The sequence below is a fragment of the Alligator mississippiensis genome, chromosome 3 (genome assembly GCF_030867095.1).
Source record: "Alligator mississippiensis isolate rAllMis1 chromosome 3, rAllMis1, whole genome shotgun sequence".
Lineage (NCBI taxonomy): Eukaryota > Metazoa > Chordata > Crocodylia > Alligatoridae > Alligator > Alligator mississippiensis.
Window position 1 is genome coordinate 134,705,768 of NC_081826.1, and position 20,651 is coordinate 134,726,418.

Genomic DNA, 20,651 nt, shown 5'->3' on the forward strand with positions numbered 1-20,651 from the left:
CAAGAAATTATGGTATTTGATTATACACCCATCCTACACGTCTGAAATCAATGTCTATTCAATAAGATCATGTACTTTAGTTTTAATAAAATATGACATGGTCCTCTATGTTAGGTGCATTGTGCTGTTTTATCGCAAGGGTGGCCATCCTGTAGCATGCATGCCCAAAGTGGCACAGGCAGCCTCTGGGTGTGGCAAGTGAAGACTAGGAAAGTGACAGGCAGCGTGTCAACAGATGGGGCAGGAAGCAAGGAAGCAGAGCAGTAGATAAGGAAAGGGATTGGAGTGGCACCCAGAGGTTGCAGGAGTAATTTGTGGTATACCTGCCAGAAAGGTTGGGCCCCAATACTTTATGGTATCTTTCCTCTGCCTCATTTCCCCATCAATTGCTGGAATGCTATCAGACTTAGATTTGTAAGTGAACTTGTATTTGCTCCCTTCAATGTCAATGGCAAAACTGTTGGCTTCTGTGGTGGAGGACTTGGGGCGTTATGTGAAAATCTCCATGGCTTTCAAAATGCATGGCTTTCAAAAAATCTTGTTTCACAGATTTAGTAACATACTGTATTAAACTTACAAAGTATCTTGAGGTTTTCTTAAAAGTGGGAGTTTCTTATATTTGGAACTTAATATGTGTTCTCTAACTGAAATCAAACTTTTTATTGAAACATAAATCAAAAATGAAAACTTGGTGCAACACATGTATATCAAACATGGAGAAGGTCCTTTGACTTTTTTTTTTCAAATGCATCAAGGCATCTAGTTGCCTTGCAGAAGGGGACTAAGCAGACTTCCTGTCTGGTTCACAACAGTTGAAAGCCCAGTAAACAGTACTCAGGAAAATAAATGTAAACTAATATAAAGTGACATGCTGGTGGGGGGATTGGTGTTGGCAGTCGGCAGGAGCGAATGCAGCAGCTGGGTAGAAGTGTGGGACCCGTGCCGCTGGTCCAGAGCCAGTGGGACCCAGGGTGGGGCAGCAGGACCACGGAGCTTGGGCTGGTGGGGGCACAGGGATTGCATATAGTTCTTGGGTTCTCCACCTGGGCCACTCACCTCATGGGGCAAGCCCCACACAATGGAGCTGGCAGCCTGCCTCCACTCATTGCTACACTCAGGTCCTGGGGAATGGCGGGGAGCTCTACACTATGGATCCAGGCCAGCTCCACCCCTCTTCCTGCTGCCCTGGCCAAGCCGTATGACCTGTATTGCTGGCTTCATCACATAGGGTTCAGGCATGTGAACCCAGCGCAACGGAGACGGCAGCCTGGCCACATGTAGTCCTGGGGCATGTCAAGACCGCGCGCTGCCGAAGCGGGGGGCTGTGCCTGCTGCTGCTAGCAGCAGCGACTATGTGCAATGCGGGGGAGTGTATTTGTAGGGCCCCCTTCCCCAGCTCCCCCCACACACACACTCCCTAGCCACCCTGTCGCTCCACATGCCCCCCACACTTCTTCCCCTCACTATATACAAGAGTAAGACTTCATTTTGAACTATTATGCAATCACTTCTATATACACAACGCAAACACACAATTCAGGACAAAAATATTTTTTGAAATGTTAAAATATGTCATTGTAGATGTTTGATTGTTAGTATATAATTTGTTCTTTTTCCAGTTCCAAGATGGCAAACCCCCTTCCCGAAAGGAATACTTCTGGTGGCAAAGGTCAGGGGTTAGGGGGTGGAACTTCTGGTCCCAAGGTGGCGACTAGGGGGCAGGGCACCTGTGAAGGGGCAGAGCTACCCCTTCTGTCCTTGACAGCTTACCCAAACTTGTTAGGTAGCTCTGCAGACAAAATAATTGCCCACCCCGGTCCTAAATGGTGTGGGAAACCATGCCAATAAAGGTTTGCATATAGACAGATGAGCTTTGTAATGCTTGTTGTAGTTTGGTAGCTTTATCTCAAATAGCTGATAAAAAGGCAGACAGAATCCTAATGGGCTTGATTTGCATTGATTTAAAATCAATTAACTTTTTTATGTAAGAAGCTTATAAAAGGCTCATAAAAATAACTGCAGCTAGTGAAAACACGAGAGCACCAATGCTTTAAAAAAAAAAAAAAAGCCAAATGGCAAAATTGTTAGTTTCTAAGAAGTGGTAAGTCTTAATGATTGCCTTGAAAAACATGGATGTCAATCCCTAAAGATTGACAACAATATTAAAGATATTAATATTAGATAGCCCAAAGATTAAAAGAACCAGAAGATGCAGCTGAAAATTTTAGGGCTATTAGAGAACTCATACGAACTTCTCTAAAACTTTTTGTCTATCTACAAATATCAACAGACACACATCCATTAAAATTTCACCTAATCAGAATTTAGTAGTTTGTCCTCAGTGTAGAACAGAGGCACTGTGACTAACCCCATTAGAAATGACTTTAGAAAATAATCAGAGCTTGTAAAATTAAGTGTCTTCTAATAATGAACAGTATGGGATTTCAAAATCCATGAGAAGCCCAGAAGCTCTTTGTGATTTTTTTTTTAACCCAGTAATTGGCCACTTTTAAGATCCTTGTCCTCCTAAATACTGATGTGATTGGAGGAATGAGCCTAGATGCAGAGCATTGCTAAAAACTAAATAACTTTGATTACTTTATCATTACATACACTTACTATCTCGTTGCCTCATAAGAAGAATGTTATAGGAAGAGAAGAAATTGCTAGAGATACGGGCAAATTTTAGCAAGAGAATCTGCAACTAATCAAAGTAACAAATGTCTTAGACCTGTGGTGTGCAACCTTTTGGCACTGTCAGCTAGCTGAGTGGCACAGGGATGGTCTGCAGGCTGGATTGGCACTGGGGCCCAGCATTGCCTGCTCTTACCCACTTTGTGCTGGATTTGGATCCCAGGGGGTTGATGCCATCCCCAACTCACTGGGATTAGATCCCAGGGGCCCAGCCCTGCACACTAGGATAGGATGTCACATCCAGCCCATGGGGCCTGGGGTTCTTTATGGTCAAGAAACTAGGCAGCAACATAGTAGTGCTACTGCTTCCCTGCTTCCAAACTTCCAGACCTGTGAAGAGCCCTGTTGGCTGGATGACACAGCACTATGGGCCAATGTAGCGCACGAACCAGGAGTTTAGCACCCTTGTCTTAGACTAGTGAAGTGAAACTATGAAGTGAATTCAGTTAATAATAATAATAATAATAATGATGATGTCTGGTTAAAAATATGCATTGTTGACTAATTCATTAATCTGTAAAACAAAATAAGAATGTTTTAAATATGCTTTTAGAATTTTCTTTTTAAGATGGTTTCCTTCATCTAGTGGAATTAATACTAGGGGTGCACCAATAGAAATTTTTGGGACAGATACCAATAGATGATTTTTAAGGAGGCATATCAGCCAATACCGATCTGATTTCCAATACCAGCCCAGCAGCTTGGAGAGCTGAGTGCATCTGGTAAGTCTGGTGTGGCGGAAGGGTAGGGGAGAAGGAAGGGGCATGGGGTGTGCAGATCAAGGCCCCTGCAGTGAGGGAGGAGTTGGGCTGGGGCAAGTGCTGTCCAGCCAGGATGGACCAGGTATGGGATGGAGCTGCAGCTCATCTGAGGGGAGGGAGGGGAAGCATTGGGAGGGGTACAGCTCCTGCCACTTCATGCTGCTCGTCCAAGAGCTGCTGGTCCGGCACTCGCCTGCTCATCTGGTGGCTCCCGCTGCTCATCCGGGAGGGTATGCAGGGGGCGTGTGCCCTCGGATCTGCAGAGAGCCAGCCAGGAAGATCCCCTTGCAGCCCCAGTCCTAGCCTGTCCCACAGGTCTGGGGGCACTTCCCCCCACCCCCCGTGCCCTCCCGGATAAGGGGTGGCTCTGTCCCACACCCGCCCCACCCTGGCTGGGCAGCACTTGCTCCAGCTCCACTCCTCCCTCACCACAGGGGCCTTGATCTGCCCCACCACGTCCCTTCTCTTGCCTCCCCCTTCCCCTCCCCCCACACCAGATTTACCAGCTGCATGCAGCTCTCCAAACTGCTGAGCTGTGCTCCTCGATGACTGCATGCTGCACTATGGCTGCATGTGTGCACAGGCATTTATCAGCCAAATTATCAGCCACATCTGGCCAATTTCCTATACAATCAATTTTCTGTATATCAGTACCAATCCGGTGTGCACCGATGTATCAGTTTGATCTCTTTTTCCTAGTAGACTGCAAAGTTATAGATTCATAGATGCTAGGGTAAATTAGGATAAATATTTGCTTTCTTAGGTATATAATTGGATAACTCTAAAATATATTCGCACATGACACATATACACATGCATATATACACATACGCATGTGTGTGTATGTATAATATGTTGTCTCTGAGGAGTTTAATTTAAATTGTTAATTATCGTACTGTATGATCTTGCCATTCTAATTTTTATGCTCCTTACTTTCCTTGCTGTGTATATTTTGTAAGTTAAAACTACTTTTCCCCCCCGCTTCATTGGCTTCTTTAAGCATAACCAGTGTAGATAGTGGTGTCACAACTAGAATTGCCTGACACTTACTATTATAAAATTCTGTTTTCAGGATTACCAAGCTCAGCCTGAAATTTTCTGTGCTGTATGTCTGCCTGTGGCCGAATATTTTTGGAAAGTGTCGGCAATGTGGTTTAGCTGTTCCCAAGAACAGGATAAGGGAAACACATTGTTTTTCCCATGTTACAAAATAATTTACAGTATCTTTTGCTAAGAGACTGTCTCACAAAGCAAGGACTTTGGATTTAGTAGGGAATGGTCCCTTTGTCAGAGATTGTGCATTTTTCTGTTCCTGGGAAAAGATACCAATGTTTAGTCAAGGTACAAATCTCTTAAACTCAGTTTGCACATGGTTAGTAAGCATATTAAAGTTTGCTAACTAAATTTTCAGAAAATTCCATGTAATCTGAGACAGTCCCATAAAGGTCCTGTCTGAGTCTGGACTCCACATGCGCTATCCAAGGGGGGCATATATATGTGTCAGCTGGCCAGTAGGACTCCTGGACACAGCAACTCAGCAACCCTTTCCTGCCACTTGCCCTGTTGCTGAATTCCTGGGTACAGAGTTCCTTTAAAAACTCATTTTGGTAGTGGCATAGCCCTCTGAGGAGCCCCACAGTTCAGGTCCAGCTTGAGGATGACAAGCCCAGATTGATACCCCTGATGTACCCAAAGCTGCAGGACCTGAACAAGACATGCTACAGTGATTCTTGACAGCAGAAAGAGGCCATTCAAATTCTGGGCGCTAGAATGGAGAAAAGGGAGACTGAGTGCCCAAGAAACTGCTCCTTCTGTGGGCATCTCAGGAGAACAAGGATGCAACCTGACTTGAACAGGTGGTATGCAAATGAGCTAAGCATTGAGGAGCTGGAATTGAAAGGGGCAGAAGCACAGCGGGATAGAAAAAGGGGCTAGGGAGAACAAAAAGGGGTCGAGGAAGTCCCAGACTGAGCCTAGAAACAGTACCCTAGTAGAAAGGGACCAGGAGGGATAATGGCAGAAGGATCTGTAACTACAAGAAAATGGTTTTCCAGAACCTGGAATTAAATTTTACATTCACATATCTAAGCAGTCTTGACTACAAATAAGTGTGAAATCCATTGACAGTATGTACATCCATTTATCTTTTGTAGCAAGTCCATATAAAAGGCAGCAGTCTTTTGCTACAACTTAGTCTCTAAAGACACAAACAAACCCTGCTAGCAAGTTGGGGAGGGGTAGGGTGGCTTTATACGATGGTATTTGTTTGTTTGTTTCCCAGGATTTAAATATTGCACAATTTAAGAGATTGCATACAAAATTGTGTTAAAAGTGTGCAATCTTTACGTTCTTGAACAATTAAAAGTTAAGAAATGCCAGAATTTAAGTTGTTTGTATAAGCCTGATTCACTCCTCCATATTGCACCGTAATAAAATTATTTTAATTACAGGACTACGTACTGTTCCTTCTCTGCCCCCTACCCCAGCAGGACCCCTCTCTCATTTAGTGCAAACTATGAACAATGCTATAGGAATATATTTAGGGTATATAGTCAAAGGAGCTATTGTATGCAGGACCCTTGTTATTTTGCAGCAGTTGGAAAATAGTGAATCAGACAGGAGACTTTGGAAAGAAAAAGGAATGGTTTTGTGGTTAAAATTGACATTGTGGAGGCGTGCTAGTTCCTCACAGCTGCAAATGTTGGTCTATAGGAGTTCTGCTTTGAATGTACATATGGTGCTTTTAAAATACGAAGTATTTTGAGTCAAGGCCTTGAGTCAGCGAAGTTAAGCATGTAAATGTGATTCTATTACATCCTCTTAAATTATGAAAATCCACAAATGCACATAGACAAGTTTTCCCCCTCCACCCCCCCAACTTCGGGGGGAGGCCCTCCATCTTACATTCGCATACAAGAAAACCTCACTTAAATACACTGTGTCTATTATTAAACTGCTACCAAAAGAAACATGTGCTCAGTAATGGAAACCAGCTATAAAACTGATTAAATGCAGCCAAGACTGAGCAAGACTATAAAAGACATGGCCTATGTGCCTATAGGTGCACCGATTATATTGGTTGCATATCGGATTGGCATCAGTAAAAAGAAAATTAACATCGGCTATCAGTTTCTCTTGGCCATTGCACCGAATAACGTTCTCAGATTAATTAATTACGCCGGGGCCCCCAGAAACCTGGCTTGCAGGAGGGAACCCAAGGTGACCTCGAATACACCCCCATTCCCTCACCGGTGGGCCAAGCTGGGCTGGAGCGAAGCAGCTGCTGTGGTGTTATGGGTGCTGGCGTGGCATAGACTGCGGGCTGGGGCCAAGGTGGGCGCTTTAAAAGGCACCAAAAGCCTCAGACATGACTAGGGCAGGGAGCAGCAGGTGGACCTGAGCGGCCTGCCCCGGGCCAGCATGACTTAACTCGCAGGGCCCAGGGGTCTGCACCCCAGGGGCTGGAGGCAGAGTCTGGCTGGGGCCAGGGCTGCCCCTGCTCCCCACTGTGCTACAGGGTCCTTCCCCTGGCGGGAAGGAAGTCTCCGGAAAGTGGGGCAGTGGCACTTTAATTTAAAGCGACTTTGAGAGCCGTTCTGATTAAAGTGCCCATAGACCACCCAGCCCTGGGCAGCCTCGGACTCAGTCAGCTGTCCCCAGGCTGAGGTTGAAGGACAGGGGCTGCAAATGGCACAGGACGCTTATACGTGTGCTTGGTGGGGGTGGGGGTGAGGGGGAGGAATGTGCTCTAATTAAAGTGTTGCCATGTATTAGTCTCCACGCTTAGAAGTCGCAGTGGGGGCACTTGAACTAAAGCTCATTTGATGAGTTTTATCACTAAATATTGGTTATCGGATTGGTATTGGCCAATATGGCTGGTTAATAATCAGCTATCAATATCAGTTAAGAAAATCCTTGCATGATATTAGTCGTAGTATAACCTATCTGAATAAGATACATGGTAATGGCCATTGCACTCAGTCCTCCTCAGTATGGACTCTTTTTCAAGTCCTGGTGAGCCACTTCACTGAATACATTTCAACTTCCTCTTTACTCCCACACCTGACCTGCACCTTTCTTTCCCATTTCCAATGAGTCCTGGTTTTTAACCCACCTTAAATGTCTGGCAAACATCACTGAATGGGGCCCCAAACAGTTTACCCAGAATCCCTTTGTTGCCTCCCCTCCCCCCCACCCAATCTTAGCTTGTCCCACATGATTGGTGTGTCTTCATCCTCCATAAGGTGGAGGTGGAGCCAAACCAAGTTGCCCTGCACCTCATCTGCATATATGTTTTTGGAGGATCCCAGGACTCTCTTGACAAGAACACCTGGGTCCCATCTTGAGTGGGGGGCTAATTAACACATGGATCCTTTGTGGAGGGTATCAAGTACACACCTACTGAACAGTACTGTATTGTGAGGTCACCAGGACTTGAAACGTCTCTGCTGGGACTCAACCCAGTGAACTGTACAGTAAATCATGAGCCTTTTGGCCTTGGACTAATATCATGCATAGTTTGCTCTCTCTGCAAGTGGATACAAATGTGCTGCTTAAAAGTGTGTTTACGGACTTTGTGAGCTAAAACTTGTAGCAGTTTCAAAAGACATAAACTGAAGTGATTCTGGAGAAACTAAGTCTGTGAGTATCTGTAATAATTGCCCTATATGCAAGTGTGTTTATTTCTAGAGTAGTGTTTTCAAATTTGCTCTCACTTCCATGTGCTCAGATAGAGCAGGGTCTGACAATAAGAAAGGAGCTGCAAGGGAAAGAAGTGTGTGGGGGAGGGGACACACGAAGGGGGTGGAAATCAAGGCAAAACTCCAATAACTAGATTCCATACCTGGAAAATATAACAAATTTATACATTTTCCATATATAGACCCAATTATTGGGAGGTTGTCTTGTAACCAGGATCATCTTATATTTGAGTAAATATGGAACTTTTGTTACCCATTATCTTACCCTTAAGATGGAAACCAAAAAAACAGTGAGAAGGAGGACCCACCCACCTTTTAGCATTAACAGTTCTTCAAGACTTGAGCAGGATGGTATAGAATCTTTCATTCTGGGCCTCGGCGTCATAAAGTGGCCATCCAAAATTATTGGGTACTTTTGAAAATCCTGGCATTACAATCTCTGTGCCTCAACTCTATATACAAAGGGGATTAAAATGTCCCTGCAGGGCTGTCCTTAAAATAATTTAATTTATTCCTGTATATAACTAAGGTTTTATTTCAGAATAAGATAGAAAAACCCCTAAGTTAAGCAGTAGTTCTCCATTAGATGCAGACTTTGGATTATGTCACTACCACTGAGGAGGGTACAGTATTGAAAATGCTTCCCATTTCAGTGGGCGCATCCATATGCACGTTTACTGTGTAGTAGCCGAAATTACTGCACAGTATGGGTGCACATCTATACATACATCCCTGTAATACACAGTAAAACTAACAATTTACGCCAGCTTGAGCATAAATTTGAAACCTGCATCATGCTGGTATCAAATTTATGCCAGATTAGTTACTGCACAGTAATGCACATGTAAACACTTTATTGCACAATCACCCTGTGTGGGGACTGGCTTGGGTCTCACTTTAGTCCCAAATCAATCCACACACAATATTAATGTACTTTAATGCCTGCAAATGTAGACATCAGCCTATTCCCACTTACTGCGCAGTAAATTTAAGCCAGCATAAATGCAAGTCTAGACATGTCCAGTGAGTACCATCTATTTTTACCACTGAAAGAATCAGGGGTCCTGTTAGGAGGAAAAAATGGTATTTGCTCATGTAATTATAGACTGCATTATAATGCATGCACACATGGGATCTGAATTAAGCTAGCATAGGCAGCCCTAATTCTAGCATTTCCTAATGAATGATTTCATGACTTTTTGCAAATTTATTATAACGTAGAGGTTTTTTAGAAGTAGATTTTCATAGAGCCCTGTTATTAAACACATGCTGCTGTATGCGTTTTGATCTAGGATTGTGACATTTTATTTAAGTAATGAAATCCTGAATTTGAAGCGTCTTTCGTGATCAGAACTGGCCTCACTGACCAGTTAATAACTGACTAAATATGAATGATTTCTTTTTTATATACAGTTATAAGTAGAATAGAATTCCAGTTCCACAATTTAGCTTTTTATGTACTCTTTATTGAACTCTCTTCTCTGAGGGTGTTGTACAACAGATTCAGCTAACATAAATTGTTAATTTGGTCATGTATTTGGAAGCATCTCATTTTCTACTTCTGTTTGGTAACTTTTTTTCTTCTTTTAACTATTCCAGGTTTTGTATTCCTATTCAATAGGTTTTGTGTACATTTTATTGGGATTGATATGCATTGGTGGATTAAGTCCTGCAATAACATTTTGCTCGAAGGTAAATACTGGTTTTATTATTAGCACTAGTTTAACTAGTCTTCTGTTTTAAGGAAATAGTAACATTTTATGTACTTCTTGGTGATTCCTCATTGGTAAGTCTATCCTTAGTATAGTTTGGAATGTCTTACCATTCCCTTAACCTGACTTCCTGAATAGGCATACAGAAAAAAACTGTATGAGTTAAGGTATGAACAGATAGATGAACAGCCTTCCATCTGGTATCCCACGATCACCTTTTACTAAAACTGGCCAACTGCAGCCTCGGCTTCACCACAGTCCGCTGGCTAGGGAATTGGCTCCGTGGTCGAACCCAGAGGGTGGTGGTTGATGGAAGTTAATCATCATGTTGCGCTGTGACCAGTGGGGTCCCTCAAGGCTCTGTCCTTGGGCCTATATTATTCAACATCTTCATGAATGATGTGGACATTGGCATCAGAAGCAGACTGGCCAAGTTCACTGACGACACCAAACTTTGGGGTAAAGCATCCACACCTGAGGACAGGAGGGCGATACAGGCTGACCTTGACAGGCTCAGCAAATGGGCAGACGAGAACCTGATGGTGTTTAACACCAAAAAATGCAAGGTTCTCCACCTTGGGAACTAAAACCCACAGTATGCTTATATGTTTGGCAGTGCTACGCTGGCTAGCACTGAACGGAAGGGACTTGGGTGTCATGATTGACCACAAGATGAACGTGAGCCTTCAGTGTGATGCTGCAGCTAGCAAAGTGAGCAAAACGCTGGCTTGTATCCATAGATGCTTCTCAAGTAAATCCCAGGACGTCATTCTCCTGTTGTACTCGGCCTTGGTGAGGCTACAGCTGGAGTACTGCGTCCAGTTTTGGGCTCCACGGTTCAAAATGGATTTGGAGAAGCTTGAGAGGGTGCAGAGGAGAGCCACACACATGATCAGAGGTCAGGAAAACAGACCTTATGATGAGAGGCTGAGAGCCATGGGACTCTTCAGCCTGGAAAAGTGCAGGCTCAGGGGTGATCTGGTGACTGCCTATAAGTTTATCAGGGGTGTTCACCAGGATCTGGGGGAACATCAGTTCACCAGAACGCCCCAAGGGAGGACAAGATCGAACAGGCACAAACTCCTCCATGATCGTTTCAGACTGGACATAAGAAAGAACTTCTTTACTGTCCGAGCCCCCAAGGTTTGGAATAGACTGCCGCTAGAGGTTGTTCAGGCACCTACCTTGAACACCTTCAAGAGGCATTTGGATGTTTATCTTGCTGGGATCCTATGATCCCTGCTGACTTCCTGCCCCTGGGGTAGGGGGCTGGACTTGAAGATCTTCTGAGGTCCCTTCCAGCCCTAATGTCTATGAATCTATGATTGAATTTCAAGTTAAGATAAGTTTTGTTTTACTTCACAGCTGTCCAACTGGTGGCCCGTGGGCCATATATGACCCATAAAGAATTAAGTTGCAGTCCCTGGGCTCCTGCCTGGCTACTGGTAACCCCCATCAGTCAGGCTGCAAAGGCAGCTATAGTCTCTGAGCTCCCTCTCCCTCTTCTGGCTTCTGTTTTCTGCACCCACTCTATGGAGCAGGATGAGGTGATTCAACACAGCACAAGGAGCTGAGAGTGAGGTGGAGGCTGCATGCTGCAGCAGGGAAGGGGGAAGAGGGTTTGGGTGCACTGACACGCACTGCAGCAGTGGAAGGGGGCTTGCCCATGTGGCTGCATACTGAAGGTGTGGGGGGCGGGGGCAGGAAATGGACCCTTGCACATAAATCATGGGTTTTTTAATTGTAGTTTATGTTCAAAGTAGATTCATTTTATTAAAGTGCCAGACTTGGAAGCTTATAATTTCATTATTTTTTTTCTGTTTCTTAATCTTGATTAAATAAGAATCTTTGCATGAATGCATTGTTGCACAGCTTATTATTGCTCAAGCAGCTGATTAAAGTCTATAGTTTTATTTCATTTTGCAATACCTCAGGGTTTGTTTTGCATTTTCCTAACAGGTTTTTTGTTGTTATTGCAGCATCCAGTCCAGACTTATGGTTATGCATTCTTCTTTTCACTTACTGGGTATTTTGGAATATCCTTTGTTCTAGCTTTGATTAAAATCTTCGGTGCCCTGCTGGCTGTAACAGGTATGAATAAATTGCATATTTAGTATTTTAATATAAAAGCATAATGTAATCCCACATTTTCATTTAAAACAAAGCTTATGAGAATTGTTCTTGCTTAAACTCTTCTTTCATTCTATGAACTGATTTTTCCAAAGTTCTTATACAGTGACTCTTGCAGTATATTTGAGAACCTCATAGTTCTTTCTTTCCTACAGTCTCAACCTGAAAAAGCAACTTGCACAAACTTTCCTGGTGCCTAAGCCTTAAAGAACATCCCTTACAGAAGTGTTGTCTCAGAAATTTACTCCAAAAAAAAAAAGTAGAATTTGTTTGGGGCAGTGAGGGAAAAAAAATGTAAATGGGACACAGGTAGGAAAAAAGTAGTGTTGTGCTTCTGCAGCATAAAATCTTAGCCTTCAAGAGATTTTTGGAATTTTTTTTTTTACAAATGTCCCTGCTAGATTATTTACCTGATTAACTCTGCTGGGGCCCTGAACCTCCAAATGTTTGACTTTCTGTTTAAAAAAAAGTTAAACATTGCACACATGATACAAAGTAAGCTCTTTTTGAGTAGAGGAAATTACTGTCTTTTTAGTCGTTTCAGTCCCATTTATTTATCTGGAATACTCTTGTTGTGGTGACTGGAATAATAATATATGCTTCTGTTGTCAGGGCTTAGCATAAAGGGTTCTAAATATTTAAGTTCTCTGACTTTTATTATTTATTTTTATAGTAAAATAATATAAATATAGAATAGTATTGCCTATCCTATGCAGTAGGCATTCCTGAAAGACATTAAAAATAGCATTTATAAATATAAATCCACTAGTCCATTACCCTTCTTAAAAATAATAGCATCCCTCAAGATCATTTCTGAAATTTGAGTTTGTCCCAGCCACTGACCTTAAAAGTCTATGCAGATTGTTGGGCTTTGCAGCATGCCCTGTAGGTCAGCAAAAAAGATGTTTCAGACAGAGTAACAATGAATTCCAAAGCTGAATGCCATACCAGCAGCTCTCTCTTAAAAACCCAGAGAGCTGCTATTTGATTGTGTAACAGCAGCTGAGACTCTTCATTATATCTCTAGACTGTAACTTATGTTGGCAAATGTCAAAGATGCAGATATATGCTGGCTAATCCTCCAGTTGCTTTCCTAGCCTGACAGCATTGCTTGCATTTTGCTCCAGACAGCCCTTATATATGCCCAAATTTCAGTCAGATACTTAGCGTGGCAGTTGACTGAATCAGCTGGTTCTGAAACGTAGATGCACAATGGCTGCTGTCAGTATTCTGAAAGCAGGCCAATTACTAATGCTTCTAACAGCCCCATATATACAGAATAAAAGAGGTGACGAGAATCCTGTAGAACTCAAGAAAGGAGAAGCCTAAAATAAGAGGAGCCACTCCCATTACTATAGGAATGCTCTGCAAGAAAATTACCTAGGGGATATCTTGTCTATCTCTGCAAGGATCTGCAGGCAAGTCAGCAGTACCTTGTGAGCTTTTTGGTTGCGTGGACATCTGACATGCATCCATTTATGAAGAGAACCAGCAGCACAACCAGTACAACTTCTACTTTATGCACAGGTCGGTACCCATATCAACACGAATAAAGAGAAACTGCCGCAACTACACTTCTTCCCTCAAGATAGAATTCCGATCACCCATCTTTGAATCCCTTGCCAAACAATATATTAAGGATCTGTCCAGCTGTACTTGTTGGGCAGTCAGCCATATGGAATAGTAGTGTGCTGAGCCTGAAATCTTTAGTCAACTCAAGCTTTGTTATCTACCTGCAAGTTAAAGTCATTAAGTACACAGAGCCTCAGTGCTGCACTAGCAAGTAACTTCATCTGTTTATAGATGAACTTTGCAGTGCCACAGGGAAGTAGAGGGGAGAAGTAGCTTTTCCAGTACTAAAGTATTAGTGCATTCTATTTGTGTTTTGTCTGACATCCTTAGTGAGGATGATTCCACTTAATTTACTTACCAGAATTTGTTAAAGCTTAAACTGTTTTACAGCAGGTGAGTGGCTAGAAAGGCAAGCATAACAAAAACCATGACTCAGGGATTATCTGTACTCTTTTAGTGTGGCTTATATTTGTATTCACTCAGCCACCATCATTTAGATGGTCATAAAATTTAAAAACATAGTGTTACTTGAATATAGTTAAGCTAGCTCCAAAAATTATATATCTAATGAACATTATTATCCTGTTCCATCGTGCCTTTGCAAGTCAGCTCTCTTAGAAGCTGCTTGCCTGTTAAGTTCCCTGGTTTTGAATAGTAAGATGGGAAAACAACCTTATTATCCATGTAGCTACTGAGTTGTCTACAACATTGAAACAAAAAGAAGTCTAGTGGACTCATGCATTTGTCACCTTTGTTCTCTTTCTGTCCATTTTCAAGACATCCTTTTTAAATTAGTGCTCTTTGTCATGGCCAACTCTTAAAGAACCAGACCTACTCGTAACAAGAATAGATTGAGACTTCTGGAGAGTAAAATTGCATGTATATGCATTTCTCTGTACACTGAGGTGTTTCCCTAATCCCCCTATAGTTTATTAGATATTTCGTATAAATATAGATGTTGTGTACAAGTGCTCTGAGCCTTTCTGGATAGGGATACAAATCTAAATAATAACGATGGTTGCATGTCAAAAATCTTTACAGAAGGTTCATTCCTGCTTTATCTTTTCTTATAACTGCAAACTCCAGTCTCAAGGATTCAGGAGGAGACAGGGGTGCCAAGAAATGTCTTTCCTTTTTCTTTGTTCACACAAGCTGGTTTCTGTCCACCACATTCACATTAATGAAGAGGAAGATACAGAAAATCTTTTTCTGACCTCAAACTTGCATGATCTAATTTCCTATAAAATAATTTAATCAAGTGCTGCTACTGTAGTAGCTAGGTTTGACTTCTGCTTTTTTACTTCATTGACTTAGCATAGATAGGAGAGAAATGGCTTAAACAGTTTTAAAATTGTGTTTTACTGTGCTAAAGATTGTTAAAGAATGATGCAGAATAGCAAACCCTTCCCAGGTTTTCTTGTGCATGACCTTGACAATATTAGCACTCTAGCCCTTTGTACTTTGCCTGTAGCAATGTGAAAATGTTTATCGTGCCTTGGAAGAACACTACATTCATTATTGTCCCCCCGCATCCTCCCCCTTACTGGGGGGAGAGGGGTGAAAGAGTTTAATGAAAATTGTATTTCTATTAGCAGAATGAAAAATTATCAGACTTAATTGGAAAAAAAGAAGAAAAGGCACTTAATTTAGAAGGAAATGGTTACATAAATATTTTAATTAATAACTGGTTTGGTGAAAGAACAGAAATAATCGTAATTAGAAAAACTGAAGTAATGTAACCATTTTTTTTAAATTATTCATCTGTAAACTGTTTTCTAATTAAAACTCAATTTTCTTTTTCATTCTCCCTTCATTTTTCATGTAATAGAAAATCATTTTATTTGATGTGCATAAACTTCTTAAAATGTTAAGAAAATTATTACCAAAAGAGTTGAGATTAGGGCAGATCAAGTGCAGGTGCAAGAGAATATTTCTGCATAAGTTTCCTTTTATTGATTTTTAAGGGCATGCTTTTTAGGGGGAAATTCAGTTTCACTTCTGAGTCTGATAACACTAGGAGTCCTTTAAAATGTTAGGCATATCTGTATGCTACACCAGTAAAAACCTCTTTTTATGGATGTGGCCATACCTGCAGAGCTTCACTTTGTTCCAGTACAGTAAAACCACCCCATCATGAGCAAAGCAAGGCTTTGTTATTGTAATAACAGCAGTTGCAGAAGTTTTCTGCTGGCAAAGCCATATCAGTCATGGATCATAGCCCACCATCCCCTGACTGACAAAACTATAAACTGGCAGAAGTCTGCAGAGTAGGCCTAGTCTGAGAGTTGCTGTTGAGGCCTAGGTAACTTGCTCACAAAAATAATTGTAGCTTTTGATAACCACATTTATGTGTGTTAGCAGGATTTACATTTTATTCAGTCAAAATGTACTTTCATAGAAATATTACTAATTAATGGAAGCTGTGATTAATTTGGGAGTAACCAGGTTATAGCTCTATTTACATGTTGATTGCATTGTATCCTTCAGTATTAATACCCTTTGATTGCCTTTTTAGTAGTGAAAACAGATGTAGATAGAGAGATTAGTGAAATACAGACAGCTTTCTAAAGTTGATGATTAAATATGTATCAGCAAGTTAGTAACTGCAGTCTTTATGAGTTTCTGGACCAAGGTAATGTGTCTTATTTTGAACTCTGATATTAGATGAACAAAACTTTTTAATGGCTCTGAAACTGCTATAAGATGCAAGTGCCATTCTCTTCCAAAATAAAATCAAGTTACAACCATCCCAGCTCACTGGATTGTGACAAAATGAGATTTTAATGGTGAAAAGTTCAATATACCCAAATCTTACTAAAGCATAGTAACTATACATTTGCTCTTCATTTTGCTTCTGAAATAATTTATTTCCAATTTGCATTTGTATACAAATTCCATTGGTATAGAAATCTTTGTTTGCAAAGATTATTTATCACTTTCTTATACCTGTGATAATAATGAAGGTACAGGTATTGATTTAAATTAATCTCATTGTGTTAGGAGCATCTATAGTGGGGATAGTTTTACTGATCTTTCTCCATTAGTGCAAACAGCAGACAGTTGCACTCTGTTTTCAAACCAAAAGTTCCCTGTAAGATGGCTTTATGTTAAGTGGAGCAGTACACCTAGAATTGAGATTTTCAGCAAAGGCTCTCGACAGTATGGACAGCCCTGTAGTTATCCAGTTAAATAATATAACTTAAAGCTGAAAAGCAACTTAGCTGGACTGTAAGCAGATCCAAAACTAGAGTTAACTTTTTTTTTCCTTTGCAGTAACAACAGGAAGGAAAGCGATGACCATAGTGCTTTCTTTTTTGTTCTTTGCAAAGCCATTCACATTCCAGTAAGTATTTTATTGTCCTTTTAGTTTGCACTGCATAAAATCGGGTTCTTGATCATGAAAGGTGTAACAGTACAATTGATAAATCTTAATCAGACTTTGATGGTTTTCATTTTGCATCTCTTATAAGTGTGCGGTTTGTTGTTATGATTGATTAGTGGTTGATAACTGTGTTAGAAAAAGCAGTTTCTAGCTTTCTGAAACATCAGAAGACAAATCTGTTATACATCTACCATTCACTAGTAAATTGGTTATTTAGGGATTTGTGATACAGAGAAGACTTTTCCTAAATAGTACATTCTCCATTAAAATGCTTTCCTTTTTATGGGGCTCAAATTTGAAATCTCAGCTAGTATATTTTTTTTATAATAAGCTTCTGTTTTCTTGACACACCAAATTATGATGCGTGTTTGCAACGGTAAAATAGCTTTTTAGAAGGGATATAAGAGAGCTTAACCAGGAGCTTAAATTGGTAAATAAGGCTAAATTATTACATCAAGCCTAATTACTTCTGGATTGGAACAAGATATTGTTAAACTTTATTGCCATCTGTAATTGTAACAGTTATATTGGAAGAGTGTAAGCAGAGGTTTCATCCAAGTAAAGGATTTACAGAAAACAGATTTTTAACATTTCAACAGAAACAAATTATTTTGGATACTGGAACAAAATAGGAAATCAGAGATAAGAAGGCAGTGGCATAGGTTGCTGAGTAGAGGATCGTATTTATGAGCAGTAGAACTGAAGAAGCTTAGCTTCTGGAAACAGAAAAGAACAGCAGATGAGGGTTTTTGAGCTTGTTCCTCAGATAGAAAAAGCATTTACAAATAAATGCGTCTTGTCTACAAATGGTAACATAGAGGAATTTGTTTTTCTCCAGCCAGTTTATTTAAGAGTTGGAAAATGGGAAGGTGCCTCATCACTTCCTTTCTCTAAACTGAGATTATTCTAAAATGAGATTATTCTAAACTATCAGCTTCTTGAGGCAGAGACTTTTATTTTATGTGTATTATTTATGTTTCCCTTCTAATGACAAATAATTATAAACAAATAGCTGAAAGTTTTCTTCTTTATTTTGCCTTTAGGTATGTATGGTCAGGTTTATTAGTCGTCGCTGGCATATTTCTCAATGTTTACAGTAAGAATATGGATAAATTCAAGCTACCTTCAATACGCAGTCTTTGGAGCAGAACTCTGGAAGAAAGAAAAACAAGGACGTTGTCACAAACTGTGTAGACAGTGGCTTATGCTAAATCTTGAATCTGACTTATTATTTTATTGAAACAGTCTTTAACTGATACACTTTCCAATGGGAACATTAAAACCAAAGGAGCTGAAGACATTGTCTGCTTTGAAGATGGTAGAAATGAAAATTATATGAGCCCTCTCTTCAGAGCACTTGAATTCCTCTTCTAAGGTGTTATAGGCCATTGTCACAAGGCATTACCAAGGTAATGAAGGACAGCAGCTCCTGGTAAACTGCTGAGAAACTGCACTCCAAATGGGACACAGTGGGAGATTAATTTGGGCATTTTAATAATAACAGCTGTGGCTGATTTAAGATTAGCAATTCTTTGTCTTTAGTAATTGTTTGGGTGGGGTTATTTATGCAGTACTATATTAACCTTTAATAGAATCAAATCAGTGACTGATTTAAACAAATTGAGGTTTTAAAGCTGGACGGTTTAGAATACGGTATGCCATGAATTTTTCATTTTAAATAAAAATCTGGTTTTTTTATGTTCTTCATCAGATTGTCTCTAGATGACACATTTGTTAATATAATTGGCATTTCTATGGAAGAATAGAAATCAGGCAGTGGTTTACTTTGGAAAATTTGACTTGCACAAATACGCCAAAAACAGTCATGAGCTGCTTGTCCATTCATCTTCCCATTGCTCTTATTTATTCAGCCTTTTAAAAACTAATGAGAACAGTCAAGAAAGGACCAAGAAGGTGTCTCTCTCTACAGAAAATATTTCACCATGAGAGCTCATGGGAACTGTGTTCTTCTGTCTTCTATATTGTAGTGCCATAAAGTAGTGTAAGTACAAGTTCTCCAATTTAAGGGCATTTATACATGCTCCGGGGGGGGGCGCTTTAATTAGAGCGACTCCGAGTGCCAAGCTAATTAAAGCACCTGAAACGTCATGTGCATCAATGTCCCTGTGCTGAAAAATGGTACTAGACATGCTTTAACTAAAGCTCATTGAACAAGCTTTAGTTAAAGCGCCCCTGCTGCCATTTTTCAGCATGGGGACACTGATACATGTGACACTGGAATCTGCTGGAGCATGGTAATTGCCATGCTCCAACAGACTCAATTAATCAGACATGCTTCAGACATATGGGTGCCCTAAGATAATTATCAATTGATTAAGTTTTTACCTCCAAAACTAAGTAGATAACAGTGGTATTGTTTGCTAAGGGTCAAACTGCCTGGCTTGATTCCAGGGGTGGGACCACAACTTTAATGATGATGCGGAGCTGTATCCTGCTACCCTTGTGCACATATGAGTCATTTAATTGGATCCACTTGAAGGCTATAGGGCTCCCACCATATAACCAGTAAGAGACATGCTTGACCTATTCATAGGACTGAGAGCTCATTTTTAATCTTTGTATGATCTCCTCCATGAAGAAGTAAAGGACAGCTGCTAGGGTTGGCCCCCAGTCTGCAGACTTCACGTTTCCTCTCCTTCCCTATGGGAAAAGGTACATTGCCCATATCCCAGGGCTTATTTACCCAAGACATCTTACGTGGTTATGGAATAATATGAAAAATAGGGCTGGAAAGACCTCAGAAAGCCATATAGTCCAGCCCTCTGCTCAAGGCAAGATCATGTGTAAGCCGTGTTATCCAGGTGTTTATCTAACATGCTCTTAAACATTTACACTGATAGAGATCCCATAGCTTCGCTGGGTAGTCTGTTTCAGTGCTTAATCACACGCTGTCTTACAATTTCTTCCTAATACCCATCCTAAATGTCCCTTGTTTCAATTTAAGGGAGTTAGCACTTGTTCTGTCCACTGTGGCTGCAGAAAATAGTCTATCGCTAACCTTTTTTAACTGCCCTTCATGTACACAGATTGTTATCAAATCCCTTTGCAATTATTTTTTCAAACTAAGTAATCCCAGTTCTTCCAACCTTTTCTCCTAAGTCAGGTTTTGTAGACATTTAATCATTTTTGTTGTTCTCTGCTGGACTCTTTTTCTACTTTATCCACCTCTTTCTTGAAGTCCAGTGCCCAAACCTGGATAACCGTACTAAAGGTCAGGCCTCCCGAGTTCTGAATAGAGTAGAAGAATCACTTCTCTTGACTTGCAGGTAGTACACGTGTTAAGACCCAGAATGCTGTTGGGTAAAAACCTATATATTTTTCTTGAGCACTGCTGCCAAGTCAGTTGTTTTTGCCCACGCTGAACAAATCGATGAACATCAGCCACAAGTTCCAATGAACTAAATATTCCAAATCTTACACTTTCCTAGCTAAATTACATTTCTGTAATGCTACAAGGAAGCCAAATACAAGCAGTCCTCAACTTACAACATTTCGAGTTACAACATTTTGCACTTACAGCGTTTATAAATTGATACCCTGTTTCAACTTTATGACATCAGTTTCAACTTTACAATGCTTGATCCAATGCAATGCCACACCAGTGAACAAGTTCGCTGCATTGCTCATCTACCTGGAGAACATCTGTCCAAACTTCCTTGGACATCTTTAAGAAAGCAGC

At 40.9% G+C, this 20,651-nt stretch overlaps 1 protein-coding gene across 6 annotated transcripts in view; it reads left to right on the top strand.

Moving 5' to 3' along the window:
* Positions 1-18,661, top strand: part of SLC35B3 (solute carrier family 35 member B3) — a 42,934-nt gene extending 24,273 nt beyond the window's left edge. For 4 of the 6 annotated variants that reach the window (XM_059724438.1, XM_059724441.1, XM_059724442.1 and 1 more), the window contains 5 exons: positions 9,755-9,847; positions 11,233-11,414; positions 11,847-11,958; positions 16,843-16,912; positions 17,995-18,661. In XM_059724438.1, coding sequence (XP_059580421.1) covers positions 9,755-9,847; positions 11,233-11,414; positions 11,847-11,958; positions 16,843-16,912; positions 17,995-18,145 — 608 coding nt within the window. In that variant the 3' untranslated portion in view covers positions 18,146-18,661. The remainder of the gene's footprint in view (positions 1-9,754; positions 9,848-11,232; positions 11,415-11,846; positions 11,959-16,842; positions 16,913-17,994) is intronic. The other 2 variants (XM_059724443.1, XM_059724440.1) reach the window with 1 other exon arrangement.
* Positions 18,662-20,651: the final 1,990 nt, after the last annotated feature.